We start from the raw sequence: 20,832 nt of genomic DNA, 5'->3' as shown, positions 1-20,832 counted from the left end.
AACACATTTAAAAACACAGATTTATTGTAACTATAAAATCCTAAACATGAATATTTGCCATTGGGGTTAAATTGCAACCAAACACAAACCTGCCTTTAGTTCCGATCGCAAAACTGATGTTTTCTTTTATGTCTGATGCTGCACAACCAAACCCGGGGGGGGGCAGGTCATCACTTCTTGCTGCCATTTTGATAAGCTCTCTGAGGAAATAACGGGTGGAATGAGCTGCAAGGCTGCACCACCATGAACTACGGACGCTCAATGGGGAACGGCCGTGAAAGTTAAAGAGAAATCGATTTTAATTAAAATCAAATCTTCCAAAAACATTAATTTGAATGAATTCATTAAATCTATTAACTGCTCTGTCTTACTGGATTTGTTACAAAGCATACATTTGGAGATCATTTAATTGGCTACTTTAATTCTCGAGGTGATCGATGAATAACATGAGAATGAGAATAGACTGTTGCTGTTTCTATTTTGGTTTTGTCACTTTCGTTTTTCCTGCACTTGCAATACTTCATGTAGCGGACAACCAATCAAATAGATTTTGCTTTCACCAGTGCGTCAATATGCTGAACTGGCAGAAAAAACACCAATGGTTCACCTTCAAGAGCAAACATATGGGTAACAAGACACCGAGGTGGCCCAACAGCACTAATCAACACTTATCGATGGCCAAATGGCCGGCGGCTGGCTTGGCGTGTCCTGGCCTTTGGAGAGCTGAACAGATGAGGTAAGATTGCTGAGATGAACTCGTGAACTGACAAAGATGACCGGGGGCAAAAAGAACAAATACACAACAGGACACAGGTGGGACACATCAGAGTGGCAGAAAAAAGGACAAAAAAAGCAGCAGAGCAGACAAAGACGTAAAACATCCACTCATATCAAAACAAAAAATCAAATTTAACAAACGACTGGAGAGCCTCTTCAGATGTTCCTTTAAAGGGCAGATCATTACAGTATGCAACGCGCTGACTGCTGACTTTACATCATTGGCAGAGTTAGGACTGAGCTCACAGTGCCAGACTCCCTCTTTCATTGTGTAGCTACGGGCTTATCAAGAGGATAACTGTTGCCAACAGAGTGATGGGGTGACAGGAGTATATGATTGTGCAGCTCCATAGAAAACCTTCCTGTGCATGTATCATCTCCTCGGGTATAATAATGTCTGCTTCAGAGTGAAAAAGAAAATGGATTAATCATCTCGGTAACACGTGTGTAAGATGCAGATTCATGAGAGTGTTAACCATCTTCCATGGAATCAGTAAGACCTCAGTCACGTACAATTATCCCAGAAAGTGCTGAAATATATTTGACTGGTTTGTTCCTCGTGGAAAACTGAATCAAATTGGATTTAAAAAGCTCAAGATGTTTTAACTGGGACAGTGTTAAATCAGTCTGAACCAAAGTCTGTTGTCTGTAAAAAGCATGAAATTAGAAAATGGCTTTTGGGTGTTAAGTTGGGCAAACTGTCAGCGTCCGGTTCGCCACACTCAGACAATCCTAAGCCTCTTTTTGAGCTTGGCAAAATCCTCAGATTGACGAAGTACAAAAGGCATCAGGTAAGGAAACAACTCAGCCTCCTGGGAAGCTGCAAATGTTCTCACTCTCAAAGCCACATGTTGTGCTTAATACTAATCAAGCTAATTCAAAAGCACAGTATTCAAATGGGCTCAGTGGGGGTTACAATCCAAAATGAAACATCCACCATCTTAAAAAGCCTCAAGCTTTCAACTGAAAGATGAACAGTGACATCAAAGGAGAGTTAGTTTTAACAGTGACCACTGATTTATCACAGTTAAAGTGTAACTAAACCCCTAAACCTCTGTGTTTATGTGTATGTAGTCATGTTATGTGTTGATCCAGATACAAATCTGCTGTCACTGGGGCAAAAGTTGGACAAGCATATCCAGATTGTATCTAGCTTGATTTTTCCAAAGCTGATTTAAACCACATGCAGCGGTGGTTTCGAATGGTTTCGAATCGGATTTTGACAGATCTGTTTCAATCAGAACGTCTCGGTCGACAACAACAATGACAAAGATCTGGCGAGACGGAAGTTAAATGGAGGTGCGTTAAGCGACTGACACAGTGAAAGAACTTCGATAAAAGAATGGAAGACAACCACAGACGGTGGGCGGACGAGGAGATTGCTGCACGCATGGCAGCACGCAAAGGCGGCTAGAGTTTGGCTTGACGTGTGTTGGTGTTGTTTGCTCACCCAACTCTCCAGTTCTTTATGAATCATTTAAATCTAGAGTCAGTAATATGTTTCGTTATATCTTTTATCTGTTATATCTGTACCAAAAGTCAACAATGATTGAGGAAAAAAGAGGGGGAAAGGGTCACCATCAGTGTAGACGATGTTACAACATGGAACCCGACCAAGTGCAGCCAAGATTCCCAGCATCCAAAACTGAGAGCTTTGACTAGAGGGTTGATTGGAGGGGTGAGAGCCTGCTATGGCTCGTGTGTCCACAGTTACAAACCCAAGCTTTAAGTCTTCTCTGTCATTGTTTGTGGTTTGCCAGTTGGCCAACTTACAGTCTCTCTGTTTTCATCAGCCTCCTTTCCAACATCTATCAGCAGCAGCTGTTTTTACGATACACAGCTCCAATAAATATTAAATTAATATAAAAATATGTCCAAGAGATTTTAAGAAACACTTAAAAGGAATAATTTACTCTTGTCTGACCGAGTACAGCAGGTGTCACCTTATTAGTCCCATCACAGAATTCACCTGCAAATTATTTATTTATGTTATTGATTTTAATACTTATGTATCTTTTGAAGGATATGCAAGTGATAGGCTCTGCCTGTTGAAGGCTTCTTCATGTGGCCGTTGGGTTTAATATTGTGACAGTTTTAGTATCCAGTGTCAACCGGTCAGCATACAGCTCTGACATTTCCGTATTTGCACTTAATGTAAATTGTGTTGATGGATGATGTCGTACTTTGTTGTGAAGCTAAACCTTTCAAATATGGATTACGTTTGGGAATGGCTGCGTTAGAGAATGAAAGCTCACGTTGTTCCATGCCTGGGTGTGTAAATAAGCAATTGTCTGCTGACACATTTGTGTTAACAAATTTACAAGGTGATAATTTGTCAGTGTTGTGTTTACAGCTTGTTGTTGCTGTCAAGTGGCCAAAAAATTCCGATTAATGCAGCTTTTAAAATAATTGATGAGTTGCGATCCCTACATTGTAGCTTGTTGGCAACACTACTTTGTTCAGAGATGACAGACAAGGACTACAGGCCTCCGTACGACTCGTAAATTATTAACACCCTTTTAACATTTATCTTGCGTCGAACAAATAATATTAGTTAGACAGGATAATGGAGGAAACGAGAATGGACGTACCGTGAGACTTTAGCGGTTGCAACAAGAACGTCAAGGCATTCAAGGTGCTATTGAAAAGCCAACATAATCTAGAAGTAATAACTCCTCATAAGAACATGATTCAAAGCTACTCATAAAAAATGTAAAGGTTCAAAAGGCCATTTTATTAATAACCCAGTTACTCCATCTGTCTGCAGCAGGGCTATATTGGGAGGAGAGACTGTTTTGAAAGATTTAAAAATTTAAAATAGTAACACGGAATTTAGCTTTTGATTCTGGCTGTAGGTGTACAGGTGGACATATCTTTGCCTGTCCTGTCTCTAAAGTCTCCCTGAAATCACAATATCAAAAAACATCTCCCTCAAAGTGACAAAAAGCACAAATACAAGTCTCACAATCATTTGATTTGATTTTTAAAAACCAAATCCTAGCTGGAGCAATAACAATGATTATTTCTCTGGTTTGAAAAAATGAATGCTGGTCACAAGATTACTTAAATTATATCAGTAATGTTTTTGGTTTTTTTAAATTTGGGCTGGAACTGGAAGAGACTTTTCATGAAATGCACATGCTGCTGCGGCTTTTTAACACTGAAATGATCAAACATTAAAGCCGTTGTAGAAAGAAAGCAGTTGAAACTTAATTTTTGGGATCACCACCCCCTTTCGTGAGCTCCTCATCGTGAGCGTGGACAGGAACACTCATTTCAAACATACCAGATGAACCGAGAAAGTCTCTCCTTCTCTAATACGGACACGTTTTATTGTCTGTCTCTTTTTCCTTTTTAGGTTTCTTTGCAAGCAGTTGTTGTGTGTGCTAAAGGAGCAACAACTCTACCAGAGGAAACCTAAATGCAGAGTCCATGTAGAGGAACAGAAAGAGAACTGCCGTGGGATTGGTCAAAGCCTCCTGTGACACTTCAGATTAAAGCCTCGTTTGGATCTGGATCTGACTTCAGGTCTTGTATGATACGTGAAGTACGTAGGAATCTTTTACGGCAGCGTCAGTTTCGTAACATAGCGTGATGACGCGTTGCAGCTCGCCAATAAATTCCACAAAAAAGACAAACGATGGAAGACATCCAACGTTCTGTAGTCTTCCTTCTTGGCATGTGGCTGGTTTATCACAAAAAGAAGATAAGCTTTTAATGTGTGAGAGAAATCTGCAGGCTGCACGTAAATACACGGTCATTTTACTCGACCGTCGCACATAAGTTATGATTCTGTTGACAAATGAACACACATCTTTCTAGCTGCTGGAGCTGGACCAACGAAAGGGTGCCAATAACTGGAGCACTATCGATCAGATATGTCGGTACGTCTCTCAAGATCTGACTACAGAAACACTATTTGTGTAACATACCAACCTGTAATGCTAAGTGGAAACTGGGAAAATGCACAAATGTCAGTCTCTCCAAAATCAATTGAGTTACATTATGCTAAAAGGTTATTATGGAATTACTGATCCAGAGATCAAAAAAATGTGCCAGCTCTACCTTTAATATTATCACATGAACACAGATAACATTTCTATTAGGGCTGCAATTAATCGATTATTGAGGTGTTTTTTTTTTGGTTCTCTGATGTTTCAGCTCCTTCAATTTGAATATTTTCTGGTTTCTTTGCTCCATATAACAAAAATTATTTTGGTTTGTGGAGAAAACTAGACAACATTTTGTGACAGATGAAACAATCGTTAGTTGCAGCCCTAATTTCTCCTATGAATTGTGTTTTGTGGTTATGAGTTGGTCCAGTGAGCTGATGTGAAGCACAATGACAAAACTCAATTCCAGAAATTGCACTTTAAAAATTAGAATTAGTCAAACACTGCTTATTATCACTTAATATGGCCGACTAACTCATTAAATGAGATCCCTGACTGAGTTTTGATCAAATGATTAAACAGCAGTTTCATAAGAGGCTTTTTGGGTTATTAACTTGTGTATGAGGCCGCGCTATCGCACATCCATATAAAAAAAAAAAAAAAAGAGCAGCAGGGGTCAAATGACTCATTATCATATGTCACTCAGTGCTTTGCTCTGGTAATTACTGGGAACAGGAACATGAAAACACTCATTTTCATCTTCTCGAGGCTCATGTGAGCAGCACGTGACCTGTGATTGTAAGTACAAAGACACCAAGTGTGAGGGCAGGGCTCGTTACGTCGCTCTGACAGTGAAGAAAGAGGGAGTTCAATTAGGAGTTCAGTTTTGTCAGTGCAAATGTCAGCGTCGGCTCTTCTCGGGACGACATCATCTGACGCAATGCAGTACACGCATAGTAGAAGGTTTAATTGACTTTAAAGAGAGCACTCGCTCAGCAGATGACAGCTAAAGGCCATGCCAGAGGCTTGGTGACTGCACGTGCTCTGGTTTAATGCTCGGAGCAGAACTCCATCACTTTTCATCTTAGTGTGTTTTTTTTTTTGATCGTTTGTTTGGTTTTGTTTCGTTTTTTTTCCCCGTTTGTTTATTCCTTTCTCCAAATAAGCAGTTTGTCAGCTTTGGTGGATGGTGAGCTCCAACCCAAGACACTGTGCAGAGAAGGGGATTATTTGCTGTAGCTCTTATCACAGGATATGTCAATATATCTCCTTCAGGACAAATACAGCTACAATGCAGGGCAAGAAGGTGCATATTCCACCCACAGGGTCTTTGGCTTTTTCCCTTTTTAAGCATCTTCATAATTATTCTTCATAAGCTCTCAGCTGAAATCATGCATGCTTCTTCCTCCTACCTAAAACCCTCTATTTGTGCAGTAAAAAGGGAGAAAGAAGAAAAGGAGCAGATGTGAGGATTCTTAGTTGGTTTCTGTGTGACTGAAATATCTTAAAATGAGCTACACAAGACAACTCATCGAGAAAAAAAAAAATACCTGAAAACATTACGGCTCAGTAAGACCAAAGAGACTATTTTAAGGGAAAGCTACTTTGCTGATAAGCCGTTTTTATGTGACTGTGTCACAGTAAATGCGCAAAAATAATTGCAATACTTTTGGATCATTTGCTGTAAAAGCCACCAGTTCAACGGCAATAAAAAAAAAACTCTAATTTTAGGACTAATTTTGGGCTCCAGCCCTAAGATTGTTGAACACATTATTAAAAGCCACTCACCAGGAGCATGTGTTGCTATAAGCTGCTGCAAACCAGAGATGTGTGTCAGTTTTCTGAGCCATAACCATGTTATTTATCTACAAATGTGCATCTCACTGTGATGGTGTGTTTGACTGCTTGGTGTTTCGTTGAGGTTTTGCAACCAGACATTCACAAATGTCACCTGCAACAAGACTCCTGTCAATCATACTGGTGTCCACTCCTACAGTATCTGCTATAAATTAGGGCTGATCGATTTTGAATAAATATCTAATTGCAATAATTGTTGACAGATAAGAGGGAATGGTCATTGTTACATCATTATCCTCATTTTCATTTGAAAAACATATTTAAAAGGATTACGGTGTGATATTTGTGCAGATCTGCTAGAAACAAAGATGTTCCCTTCCATCTGTAGAATAAAATGTGTGAATTGTTCAGCCCTACTCTATATGGGAACATAATTTTACCAAATCCACAATCGTCTGTTGATGAACAACCTAGTGATTGAGACCATTAACTCCTCAAGAAAATGTTTAATGACATTATAAAGCAAGTGAGAAGTGGACTCAACCCATGGACTTCCATGCAAACTGACTTTTTTTCCAAGCAGTGGAGTCGCCCTCTTGTGGCTATTCAGTATATTCTGACTTCCTGATTAGCTTCACCCAGAGAAGTGGAAAACTACATCCAATTTTTGCATTGGGTCTATGGCTGTGATTAACTTGCGCTTGGGTTTGGCACAAAGGAAAAGATCAAGGTTTTTCCACATGCAATCGTTTTGTGGAACTTTTCTCAATATAATAAAAGACGCATCAGCAGTTTGGGAAACACAGTGCCAAACAATGACTTTATAAATCGAGATTTCATTAGTTGTAGCCCTAAATCAGAGGTAGTCTGATTAATCAATTTATTTAATCATCCATTATTTACTGCTTTATCATCAGTATTAACTACTTTTACACATTTTTTCCCATCTGTTACAAAAACTTCATCCGTCGTCTTCTAATTCAACATTTGATTCCTTTGTTTTGGCTTCAAAATCACTCATTGGTTGTACAAATGTAGTCGCAGCCTTTTTTATTTTAGCGTACCCATCAGGCTGGAGTCATATGAGCACTCACCTTTGACCTCATGTCTACAAAAACATGTCACAACATCCTCTCCAAAGAGATGTTTGTACACTGGGAAAAAAAACTCCATTTAGCAGAGCAAAATAGGAATGAAATCTTTTAGATCACAGTAAAAAGAACTGAATGTTTTTTGTGAATATCACCACCTCCACTTAGGTGCCATCAAAACAATCTCACGAGGGCCGTCTTGTTAAAGGCAGCACAACATGTTGCGCTCAGCACATTTAATGTTAGGGATTAAATGGCTTTACCTGCAGAGACACGCATGTCGACAAGGAGTTCTGAACTACACTACCTGCTCCTCCAACAATGGAGGAGAGACGCTTCAGTGAGCGGCTCAGTGAGATGAATCTCGACACATCATTTCAACTATACTGTGTCACGCTGGAGTCTCCGTCGTGTGCATCGCAGCACTGACAATTTAATATTTTGATGCTGCTGATTCTGTTTAGCTTGGTTTAAGCAGTTTTTAACAACAGGAAAGTCTCTCTGGACAAAAAAAAAAGCAGAGCGAATAGAGAAGTATGCAAACTATGTGGGTTTAAAAGGTATTATGAGATCACCCCCCCACCCCAGAATTCATTGCAGCTTTGCAAAAAGATATTTATATTAATGAAGAGAGCAACAGCTCGCTGCTTGCATTGATGCCCCACAGAGTTGATCTCCTTTAGTGTCATCCCTCTATTCAAGAAAATAGGCTACTGCTGAGCACATCATCACTCTCCCTCCCTATAGTTCCCTACATCACTACACTGGGGCTGGTGAACAGGCGTGAGTGGTCGTGATTGTGATGAAAGCAGCACGCACACACACACACACACACACAGTATTTAGCATTTTTATAAAGAAGGACATTCTTCACAGACTCTGATGGAAACATGTGGCTCTAAACCCTGACTTGTGGGATTGTGTGTGCCATACTCTGTCATGTCACTCTCCTATACAGTACTTTGATAAGTCATGCACTTATAGTTACATCCAACATCTGTCTGTGCTTGTGTGTCCCTGAGAAGGAGGAGGAGGAGGAGGAGAAGGAGGAGGAGACACTTGGTGTGTCAGACTTGGCACGGGAAGCGGCAGGAAAACGGAAGAAAATGTGTTTCCACAACGTGACTGCATTCAAAAGCCTGAAAACCGTAATTTGAGATATGAATTCATTACATGGCCGTTCCTCAGCAGGAGAATGTGATGCAACAGCGCCGCTCAGCGACGCGCGGCCACTGCGTCCTCCTCCTCCTCCCTCTCCCTCTCCCTCCTCTCCCTCACTCTCACTCCCGTGTCCCCCTCTCCTTACCTTCGGTGTCACAAAGCGTGGCTGCTGCAGGTTTGCGGTCGCGGGGGTTTTGCGCCTTCTTCTTCGGAGTCCGTATGATGAATGCTGATGAGTTTTAGTGGCGTGGTGGTGCGAGGGCCCGTGCGGGCAGCAGCCGCCGTGACCTGACCGTCTACTGGCATATTGATTCTTTCTCACTGCGTCAGTTAAACCAGAGGAAAAGTGTTCAAAATTGATCTGAAAAACCGGGGGGGAAAAAGAAAAAGAGAACTATAACAACAGGTCTGTTAATGTTTACTGAGGTGCAGCTTGACAAATGCGCAGACTTGTTGAATTCCACTGTGCGCCTACACTGAAGCTGCTGCTGATGATGATGTCGTTAAATTCACCAAAAGTCATTCAAATTCTAACTCTTTGAATTACTTGTGTATTTGTTTATGTGTGTGTATATTTATATAAATACGCCTGATGAGGACAAAAAAAACTATTTTTGGGAGGACATGTTGACCTTGTGAGTAGTTTTTTGCTGGTCCTCACAACTTTAAAATGTCCTTTTAGGGTTCAGATTTGGTTTCAGGGTGGGGGTTGGAATTAGGTTTAGATTGAGGTTATGTTAAAGGCTGGGATTAGCCATTTGGTTAGGATGGGTATGGTTAAGATAAGGGGGAGAGGGGATACATCTATGTGTCCTCACTGAGAATGCCATAAAAAGTGTATTTCTGGCATAAACACTGGGCTATAGTCAGAACCACCAGTCCTCATCGAGACCAAATCCTGGTCCTAATAGGGCTGAATGTTTCGTGATTGATGATATTGTTAAGGTTTTGGGTAAGGCTTCGTTTAGACTGTCCAAGTGAATGGAAGTCAATGAGATGAAAAAGTCCTTATAAGGATATAGATGCACAAACCGGCGCGTGCGTGTGTGCATGCGTTTCGTGTGTGTGAGAGAGCGAGCGGGGTGTTCGGGGTTGGAAAGAGGGAGAGCGCGCGTTAAAAACAGCCTGTGGCTCCTGAGCGAATATTCCCCTCACGCTCCTCTCTTCTCTGACTCTGTGACTATGTAGCTCGTGTTATGTAGGACACGCAGTAGCAGCAGCAGCAGCAGGTTGAGTGTCGCGGACTCGGACTAAGCGCAGAGAGGAACACAAACCACCCGTCACTGCTCCACTTTGAGAGGAGAGTGTGCGCCAGAACAAAAATGATGCTCCATCTCCAGCGTCTCTCCCTCTCTGAGAGTTTCACTCACAGCACAGAAATCATCAGTCCACTATGATGCAAATATTATCCAGTGTCATCACTCACCCCATTCCCGTGACACATCTCTCCAGGCGGCCAGGTGGAGATGACATTGCAGCCTGTTACTCCATTCGGGTGCCCTCGGCAGGAGTGGGAGTCACATCTACGACTCTCCTCTGGTCACATTAATCCACTAGTTTCTCCTCCATTCAGTGCCTTCCCCCCACCCCACCCCCCCAGCAACAAAACCAAGACACCAGCACACGGATAAATCCACCTGTCTGCCTCTGGAGACCTCCCCCCTCCACAGCGGCGGAGAGGTGTAGTATTCCTCCCGGTAAAGATGTCAGTCGCCGTCCATGGAAAGGTTGGAGACGCGGGAGAAGGAAGGGGAAAAGAGGTGAAGGTGAAAGGGGGGGAGGAGGGGAAACCTCTCTGTCGTGCAGGGGGGGGTGGGGGCGAGGGAGATGAGTTAAATTCTAGAATCCAAAAAGACAAACGCGTTGGTTTGGAATCTCCAACAGCAGCCCCGCGCGTTCCGCAGTGAGGGCTCCTGGTCCGCGCGCCTCCTCCACCTCCTCCTCCTCCTCCTCTTCCTCGCGCCGCTCGCGGGTTCTTGGAGACCGAAGAGGGGATTCCGTCACAAATAACACCAAGACGCACACGCACACATATTAACTCACTCACTCTCTCAACACACTCCCTCCCTCTCTCGAGCTTTTCCCTGACGCGCTCTCCGCACGAGTTCCGCCGCCGCACTCCTAAATGACCCGAAACATTTCAGAATTCAGCACAAGTTTAAACGGGTCCAAACTGTGGGGTTTAGGGGGGGTTTTTTGGAGCTTTTTCTACAGAGATGATACTCCGGCAGTAGACTGGAGGACACAAATCAGGAGATCTTCTCCGGCTGTCTCCTCACCCCGCAGACCGCCCGCACGCCCACGCGTCACTGGCTGAAGGTACTTAAACATCAGCCTAGTTAATTAAACATATGTGCACCGGGACTGGATGTGAGAGCGGGGGGGTTGAGCAGATTTCAGTGACTTCATCTTCCCCTTTTTTTATTAAAAAAAAAAAAAAAAAATTATCAAAAAGATTCGTGTGAGGACGCGCGCTTTGGAAACGTCGCCATGTCTAACTCATCCCCTCCAAAAAATAGACAGAAAAATAGAAGCGACTCCAACTTCACAGCTCGTTACAGCTGATGTTTTGTCCTCGTGTCTGTCCCTGTCGTCTCTTTGCGCGTCGCGCGTCTGCTCCTCCAAATAAATAAATAAATAAACGCAGACGAAGGAGCCTGTGGCGCACATCATCATCCGTCGATTATGGCATCACCTGGTGCCATCTCGCCAAACAAAACCGCGTGCGCGCGGTTGTGCAAGTAAACCCCCCTCCTCCTTTTTTCCGCGCGCGCGTGTGAGTGTGTGTGTGTGTGTGTGAGTGACGACTGTCTCGGCGGCGTCAAACAAGTCGCCGCGTCGCGCCTCCGCTCATCAGCGCTTCCTCTGCGCACACAGATGAAACATTTCAATATCCGCTCAAGTGCCGTAACCCAATCTAATGGTCCCCGCGCAGACAAGCCTGCTGCCTCAACACAATCAAAATAACGCTCCCTTCAAAATGACTGCACCGAGACGTCCGCTGCTGATGCTGCTGATGCTGATGCTGCTGCTGCTGATGCCACCGATGATGATGAAGATGATGATGGTGTGTCATATTTCTTTCTCTTCTGCGCCAGAGTTTGTTCCAGTCTACAGGGGTGAGATAAGAGGAAATGGAGGCAATAACGCTGTGAATTACACAGCCTCAATTAAACATAATTAGCAGATCAAAACTGCAGCACAGGGGGTCCTCAGGGAGCGCTGACAAAACTCATCTCTCGCTGTCTCTGCTTCTCCCTCTGAGTGTTACCTTGAAGTCCCACTGCAGACAGATGGTGTGGATACTGCATGGGTCATGGCTCTGTAGGACTGGCTGCCATGAGCTGAGTTACACTATGATGGCAAAAAAAAAAAAAAACTTGTGTTCTTATCAAAGAACATTTCACTCTCCTCCTTCATCCTCCTTCTTTTTTTCTGTGCCTAAAATAAAAATCTCACCTGTTGAGGTCCTCCATCCTCCTCCATCAGAGCCAGAGCCTTCAAGGCTTTCAGTAAAAGAAACAGACGATTGCATAACAAGGACACAAAAGAGAGGGAGAAAGACCTCACAAAGAGTGGATGCTGGTCTACTTTTCTTTTGACACACAAAAAGAATTCCTGGGGTTCCAAACGTAATAGCTCTGTCTCTCTTTATATCATCCCACCCACTACCATCTCCTCCTGCTATTTACCCACTAATAAGAGGCATCTTGTTAGAACAAGTTGAACTCAGGACACCCTCTTGGGAGAGGATATATACTATAAAGGATGCTGTGAGATACCATTAACAGTGTCTTTCATTTTTAGTCCCTTCACTAAAAATTAGCCCCAGTGGAGTATGGATGAGCTTCTATATTTAAACATTAAGCTGTTTCCAAGGAAATAAAATCATACATTTTTCCAGGCCATCATGAAGAATCCTTTGACAAACTGTCCTTTTTGTTAAGTATAATCACATTCAAGGGTATGTTCGCCTGAAGACCCCCCTGTAGCATTTTCCAGGACATGACCTTCTTTTGGGATTCTTTGCCACACATAGTATGTGAACTTGAAAGTCTCTCACTCTCTCTCTCTGTTTCATTTTCATTTAGTATGCAATCATCCAGTGCACACCCTCACAACACTTGCCTTGTACGGTGAGTCACCCGTGCCTTCTCTGTGGACAGTTGTCTGTATTTAAAGGTGCTACGTGATGGAAATGTATTATATTAAGACATAAATTAAATAAAATTACCATGATGTATTAAAAGAGATCAAGAAAACAGGCTACTGGCTTCACAGATAACAGTGGTGTAAACACAATATTCAAAACATAGGCTGCAAATCGGGTTACTGTTTAGGTTTAGCTCACAGCACTTCAAGACATGGGATGCCAGCGGTGCCAGCAGCTACCTGCTGAATGATATCAGACCTAAAAATTCTGTGTACCCCTCTCAAAAACATCTCAACCAGAGGAGGAGAGGAATGCCACCATATCCTCATGTCCTCCATCTGAAACTGAAATCTGAAATTAGGGGTCGTTATGGCCCAACCCCTGAATACGACCCATGTGTATGTTATTAAAATAAGACCCATATGTACATTTTTAGAATATGACCCATGTGAGATTAGGGTTCGGGCTAAAAAAGACAGGTCTAGGCAGTTATTTACAGACTACAAACTCGTGTCGATAACACAGTACAAGTACAATGCTTTATCCACTAAACAAACTGCCAGTGAAAACCTCAACAAAGTGACTTCATGATGACACACCCAGATTACTGTTATTTTTACTACCACTAGGGGGCGCCTATTTTAAAAATGTACCTTTGGGTTGTAATTCCTGCATGCGGCCCTCTGTGTCTGCAATGGAGAAACCTTAAATTATAGACGGTTAAGAGTGGAAAGGAAGCTGACGACAGACTCCGACAGACACATTGGTATGAATCTCGGTAATTTCAAATAAGGTTGGCTAACTCTTTCTCTCTCTCTTTTTATCTCTCTCACGCACTTTGTTGGTGGATATTTAACATGTTTAACGTCTGCTATTGTCTCCTCTCATCGTGTAATAATTCTCCGCTACTGATCTAAAGCAGACACACTCTCAATCTCCGCCAGTTGCTGACAATCAATCAAATATGACAGACAGTGGGAGAATTACTGTATCTATATGTATTTGTTTGTGCATGAACTGGTAAAAGTGCAGCGTCTTATTTACATATTTTAGGAAAATCTGGCAACCACACCTCTGTGGGTTTGTCATTCAGCATTTTTGAATGCTAAAGCTCGCTGTTCTACATAATTTATATACAGTATAACACCGTTAAGTAATTTGGGGAATGTCAAAGTGTTGAGATTGTCTGAACACATGTCTGTGTTGGTCTGATTGTCTAATGTCATGGTGCTCAAACTGTGCTACGTGTACCACCAGTGGTACGCCAGATTCCTCTGGTGGAAAATACTGTTCCACTGTATATACCAGGCTCTGTGATCAGAGTGGAGCTGAGGAATGGAGTTTAAAATAAATAAATGAATGAAATAATAAAATTGAGATCACCTTATCTCTCCATCTTAATCTAATGTCACTATACCAGTGTGTGAAGAATATGTGAGGAAGAGGAGGAGGATGAGAGAGCAAATGATCTTATTGGGAATAAATCTGCCTCCTGTGAAAAATCTGTGGCTGACATTGCTTGGCGTTGGCGATAATGGTGTCACTTGGTATAAAAAGTTTGAGAACCATGGTCTAATGAACAGTCACACAGCTGAGGTTCAAAGCTGTGTGTACATCTTCATTTCTACTGTCTCATTAAATCTCACAAGGCTGTTACTAATAGATTATTCAGGTGTATTTTATAAAAATATTTGGAAAAACAAGGGAGAGCCATTACCTCTTTGTAATGCTTCATTCAACAGGGTGCTGAGGATTTCTGTTATTACTTTGTGTAGTTATTAAAGACAAAAGCTCATCCCACTAATGTTGCTTGGCTAATAGTCAAAGCCCAGCACTCCAATATTCCTAGAATGAATCAGAGGAAAGGAAAAAGGAGCCCAATTAAAGAAACTCCAGGTATTAGAACCAGCTGGCAGGCGTACCAACACACTGACAAACAAACAAACAAACAAACAAATAAATAAATAACGTACTGGATAGAGATAACAATTACACAAGGCATCATGAAAAAGATGTGGGCAATTTTTGTATCCATGGTAACAGACTTTTTCAGAGTATCTCCACTTTTGTTATGTCAGAGACGCAACCTAGATACATATGGCTTCTGTTTCCCAAACTGTGCTGGACGACACAGGTTCCTCCATTCACAAACAAGTGTCCTCACAGACTGCTCCAGGATGCCAGCCGCTCATTCACAGACTGATGTGCAGCTCTGCAGCAGCCAGCTCACTGCTGATGTAACTAATACAGACAGCTTCTAAAGCACACCCTGCTAATTAGCTGTATGGCTAAGTGAGACCCAGCCCACAAAAGCCTGTAACTGTCAACTTTGTTTAAACGTCTTTTTAGTAAAAAAAAAAAAATTGTTTCCATGACAACGAGACCTGATGGCACACTTTGGATTGTATTTTACTATCATACTGTATGTGTTTTTAAGAATAGCATTGTATGCTTTTTTTATAGGTTGACCCAGGATTATTGAACTCAGGTGAACCTGGTACTGTAAAAAGACAACTAGTAACTCTGTTCGTATTACGTTTGGTCTGACCTTACATGAAATGTAGGGGTGGGAATCCTCATGATGCCATATGATAGGTGACAAGTGGTCCAATAATATCACAAGACAACGATTCTGTAATAATGAATATATTGCAAGATAATCATGTAGCAATACATTACAATATCTGAAGAAAACAAAATGTTAAAAAGTTTGGAACCATCCAGTCGGAGCAAAGGCCTTTCTGCATGGAGTTTGCATGTTCTCAACCGTGTTTTCTCTGGGTTCATGCAGATTTTGGTATTAGGTAAATTGGATGCTCTAAATTCATCATAGGTGAGAGTGTGAGAGGTATGGTTCTTTGTCTCTATGTGGCCCTGTGATGGACTGGCAAACTGTCCAGGGTGTACCCCGCCTATCGCCTATGTCAGCTGAGATTGGCACAGCAACCCCCGTGACCCTCCGGTGGAGGATAAAGCGGTAGATAATGGATGGATGGACGGATGGATATTTGACCTGGAGTATCTATTCTCCTATTGCACGGAAAAGGACGACAATATTTTCACCACAATATTTTGACTCACAGTTGTTTGACTTGACAAACTTGCTGAAAACAAAATGAGTTGGAGGAACAATAAAAGCAGTGGCGCTCACTAACAATGTTACAATCATAGCTATGTGTATCTTTTACTCCAGTCACACTAAACCAAAAAGTGAAGATTTTAAGGCCAATCTTATAATGCATTACGATTAAATTGGAAAAAAACATCCACAGCTAACGGCCATGCTAACAGACGAAAGATGAATGCGTGTCATAGCGCTGCACCACTAATGATGTGGATATTTGCATTGCTGCCAAAAAACAAAGCAAAGAACAAATAAGTGTGTAGTGTATTTCCATTAATGCTGACTGGTACTAAAGGCAATAAAAACATGGGTACATTGCAGAGTCATTTGACCTGTAAGTGGATGACAATTAAACACGTTACCATTGTTAAAAAATCAGTTTAAACCTAGGATTGTATTGGATGTATTTTTTACCAGTGGGAATGGAAAGTGAAATTATAATCCCACAGTAAATACATATAAGCCACTTGTTCTCACGTCAGCCACAAATTACAGTGGATCCTGACGCATTTTGTCCAGTATTTAGAATCCACCCTCATACCACCACACTCCAAGGGCTCATCTGTCAGTCATCAACACACTGACTTGACAGGCAAACACAAAAGTGTGATTCACTTGCAATGTTTCTATGCAACTGGAAGGAAGCGGGTTGGTAAAGAAAGTAGGTGGGCTGCATGCAGCCGAGTTAGTGCCGAGCTCAGAGGAGAGGCAAGACACAAAACGCTGTTTTTGAAATCTGTGTTTTTATACGAACCATCTTGACTCTTCATGTGTTTTTTTTCTCAGACCGATGTAAATGCCACAGCAAAGACACAACATTGCAACTACTGTTCCTGGCTTAAAAATAGACTCTAGAAATGATTCACTCTGACAATAAATGGCATCAAAAGAAAACTAAATATATTCTCCATCAGGAACAAAGCAGTAAAATGCTGGTATTTACTGTGTTAAAGATATTCTTTCTTTCTCACTCTGTCTGTCTTTCTTTCTTTCTCTCTCTCTCTCTCTCTTTATATATATATATATATATATATATATATATACATATATATATTTATATACTTTGTGTTCCCCTCTCTATCTTGCACACTCTACCCTCTCTCGCTTTCTCGCCCACAGAGAGTGGGTGACCTGGAATGAAATCTCCCACAGATGGCACTGCTTCCTACTGCCAGATAGGGGCAGTGTGTTGTGTTTGGTTGGAATGCAAGCTTTACAATGATCCTCAGCAGTCGCATGGAGGTATCATCATGCCATTCAAATCAGTCATCTCAAACACTGATGGGCGATTACTTGCTGTCACACCGCTGATCACAGTTAAAAGTTCAACGAGCAGCCAAGTCAGTTACCTGGGACTGATGTACTGCTGTGTCTTTTTCACTTGTCTACTTCAGCAATTATCCTTAGCTTGAAAAGGTCAGTCAATAACTTAATAAATGAATTCATATTTATAGCAAGAGAGAGTTTATAAAGTGCTTATAAAGTCCTCTCTTTAGCGGGACCGGAAGACATGAAGTCAATGGATATGAAATGATCATTTATTAAGAAAAAGATTTGGTCTATCTTTGATGAAGTAAGTGAACCTTAAAACTGTAACTTTTCAAATATAAACAAATGTCTGTTACATTCAAAGCACAAATGAATGAATTCACACAATGCTGATTAAGTCTGTCAGCTCACTGTCTCTCAGTAAAGCAGTGTAGATGTAGACCACACTTCACCCAGGGACATTTGTGCACACAGGAAAACATTTGCTTCATGTCAGACAGAGGCAACGGCAACATTGCACTGGTAAAGCGAGACAACTACAAACAGGCTGGAGTTTGACTGAAAACACAAAGACGGGCCCACAAAGAAGTTCTGGTGAAGTGAATTCTACAGCGCAAGATCCAATGGTTCAGCAGTTCAACAAGATACGGACCTCGTATGACTCCGTCTGCGTCTGTATATACACAAACACTCCCTCAAACATGAGCATTGCTCGACAGAGCCCGATTTCAGATGAAGGACACAGCATACGAATGACACATTGTTTCGGTTCACAAAGACCAAACAGAGGCAGAATAACAACATCAAGAATAACCACAAGTTGGGCGACTTTGTGAGGTCTGGAAATATGTGTGTATATGTGTGTGCGTGTGTGTAGGGGTGGGAATCACACGGTACGTCGCGACACAATACGATGCGTGATAAATGGCCCACGATACCAATAATATCACGATACAATGATTCTGTGATAATCTATAACTGAAGAAAACAAAACCTCTGTGAAAAGTTAAAAGTGCAAGAATTCTTTATTTATTCACAGTATAGAAAACAAAGTGCATGTACAAGTCTATGTATTGAACGTGGATGGAGCATCTCTTAACGTAGCTTTCTCCACCATTATCCTGCTGTAAACTCCCTCTTCTTTAGGTAACTTCTACGCAAGTTTCCCTCATTCATTTGAGCAGCACCACCATGAGGAGACACTGGCAGGGACTGTTTACTTTAGAGCACCTTCATTTATTAATTAAAACATCGATATTTGCCCTGGAGTGTGGATTATCATATTGCACATATTGCCAAATTAATACTTTGACTTGCGTGTTCGTGTTGGTCACTTGATCCAAATTGTTGGTTGCACTGTTGTTGCATGCAAACTCTAAAATGACAGGCTAAGCAGGATTCAAACAGACAACATACTGCCTACTGAGGTAGGCAGCTTCATGTTTCCTGGGCTGGAATCAGTGTTTTCTAGTCATGGCATCACAGCAAAGAACCCTTTTTCCCCCAAATTTTGAACTGCTCCTTTTACATTCATGCACTAACCTGCAAGTTTTATGACTCCAATTTGGGCACCCAAGCATAAACAAGCTGACAATCCCTGTGCTGATATGGAGGTCACAGTGTTTCTGCAGTATGCCATGGAGGTTGCACACTCAGAGGAGGAGCAAGTACACTGACTCCTGAATATGTCCCAGCTCGTGCAACAACCTGGAACACAAGAAAATATGCTGAAATGATGTCATAGTTGTTCTGGGTAAGTACACTTATAGACTGTGTTGGTTATTTGCACTGAAAGCACCAGGGCACACTATGGCACCCAATTTACCACCTCAGAAATTCACAATGCTACAGTAAATCTCAAATGTATATTCAGAGACTTTGGTGCTCAGAGCATACGTCGAGCACTTAGGACACTGTGGCTAAGGAGTTGGTGCAACAGAGCGTTTTGATGTTGGAAGCAGTAGCCAAATCAAACTAATTGGCCCAGTCCACGGAACAATTTCAAATAGCTCATCTTGAGGCTATAACCTTTTATAGTCTTTCTATTATCGACATAGCCGGAGGGTGCATTAAATATCTTACTGCCTGTAACAGAAGCAAGACTGTGAGACTATTGTAGACTTGACTAGGTAACATTATAGAATGTATGACCTCTAAATACATGTTTATCAGAACCTATTCACTATCTAAAGTTCAACCTGGGGAATTGGGCTGTTTGTTTTCCAGAGTTGATGAGGCTGTTTGTCTTTTACAAATTGATGGAATAAAAGATACTTTTACAGCTGAACTCCTCCACTCAAAGGATGTATTTTTAGGTTTCTCCTGAGCTCTAAACAGCCACAAACCCACTTGTTCCACTTGTTTTTCCATTAGTATGAATGAATAAAACACTTTAGAGATATGTAGTGGTTTCGACACAAGTGCGACATCAAAGAGATTGGCATAGCTTTACCTACATAAATAATACATCGGTCAAAAACACAATTTCCCAAAATGACCGTGACCCAACTGCTGATGGAGTCTCTCTCCTGGTGTTGGAGGTGTGGAAAGTTGTTGTTGGCTGTTGGCATCACAGCACTGGGTTAACAAATTTAACAATGATCAACCATTGCCTCCTCCTCCGAGGAGGATAAAAGATTGTCATATTTGTTTGGAAAATGGCAACCAGAGGAGTAATTATATAAAGAGTAGAGGGTTGCATAGAATTGCATAGAATTCTATCTTAAAATCACATGTTTTGCTAATGATGGGCACAATCCCTTGTGAATTTATCCACAGGGGTTAATTCAGAGCCATAAAATCATGGTGAAAAAATATCCAAGACGGGTTAACAAAGAAAACGAAGATAAAACGAGGAATAAGAAAAGTAATGGGGATAAAGTAAAAGTAGATACATATACGCTGAGCAGAATGACAATGAGAAATATATCTATAAAGACATATATAAACAGGCAATATTATAATTAAAGTGCATATAGGTAATGAGGAATGAATGTGGCTATATAAACAAATACAATTGAGTTTTATAGTTATTGAAAAAGAAAAAGTCCTGATCCATAAATTTACATGTTTGGCTTCCTCAAATGTGGCCCCATAAAAATAAGAGTGCATCTGCCGTATACTTTGGCCTAAGTGTCCCTGTTCGGTCATTTTCTAATCCCATACTGTCTTGTTTTTGAGACATTTGTCTTATGAATGGGAGACTCCAGCTTTGCAAGGATATTGTCCATCTGCTGCATCTCCTTAAGGACCAATATGGGAGAGAGCTGTGGTCACAAAGACTCACACGTACACACACAAACTCACAGTTGACGTTGATGCCGTGGCATTTTCTTGGCACATGTGGTCTAGTCAGTGTAATGAGTGAAGGCCACACTGAACATTGTTGCAGTGGGGAAATCTGTCTACCGTGGAAAGCAGCGTGATTTCCACCTGCTGTGTAATCTTCTGTGACACTCTGTACTTAGATGTCCATTGGCCAACATTATCGTTACGCCACACCCATGAGAATAACACAAGCAGGCTGTTGTGGCAAACCATTAGTGTCATTATGGCTCCAATATCTTT

The 20,832-nt window shown here is 41.7% G+C and overlaps 1 protein-coding gene across 1 annotated transcript in view; it reads right to left on the bottom strand.

Annotated features, from left to right (window-relative positions):
• grin2ab (glutamate receptor, ionotropic, N-methyl D-aspartate 2A, b) overlaps window positions 1-10,277 on the bottom strand; it is a 114,836-nt gene extending 104,559 nt beyond the window's left edge. The window contains exons 1-2 of the mRNA XM_044027448.1: window positions 10,146-10,277; window positions 8,865-9,080 (exon numbers count right to left, since the gene is read on the bottom strand). Of these exons, the coding sequence (XP_043883383.1) occupies window positions 8,865-9,080; window positions 10,146-10,163 (234 nt within the window). The 5' untranslated portion in view covers window positions 10,164-10,277. The remainder of the gene's footprint in view (window positions 1-8,864; window positions 9,081-10,145) is intronic.
• Between the last annotated feature and the right edge of the window lie 10,555 nt (window positions 10,278-20,832).

The sequence above is a fragment of the Solea senegalensis genome, linkage group LG6, assembly GCF_019176455.1.
Source record: "Solea senegalensis isolate Sse05_10M linkage group LG6, IFAPA_SoseM_1, whole genome shotgun sequence".
In the NCBI taxonomy this organism is placed as follows: Eukaryota; Metazoa; Chordata; class Actinopteri; order Pleuronectiformes; family Soleidae; genus Solea; species Solea senegalensis.
This window is presented reverse-complemented; position numbering and strand designations above follow the sequence as displayed.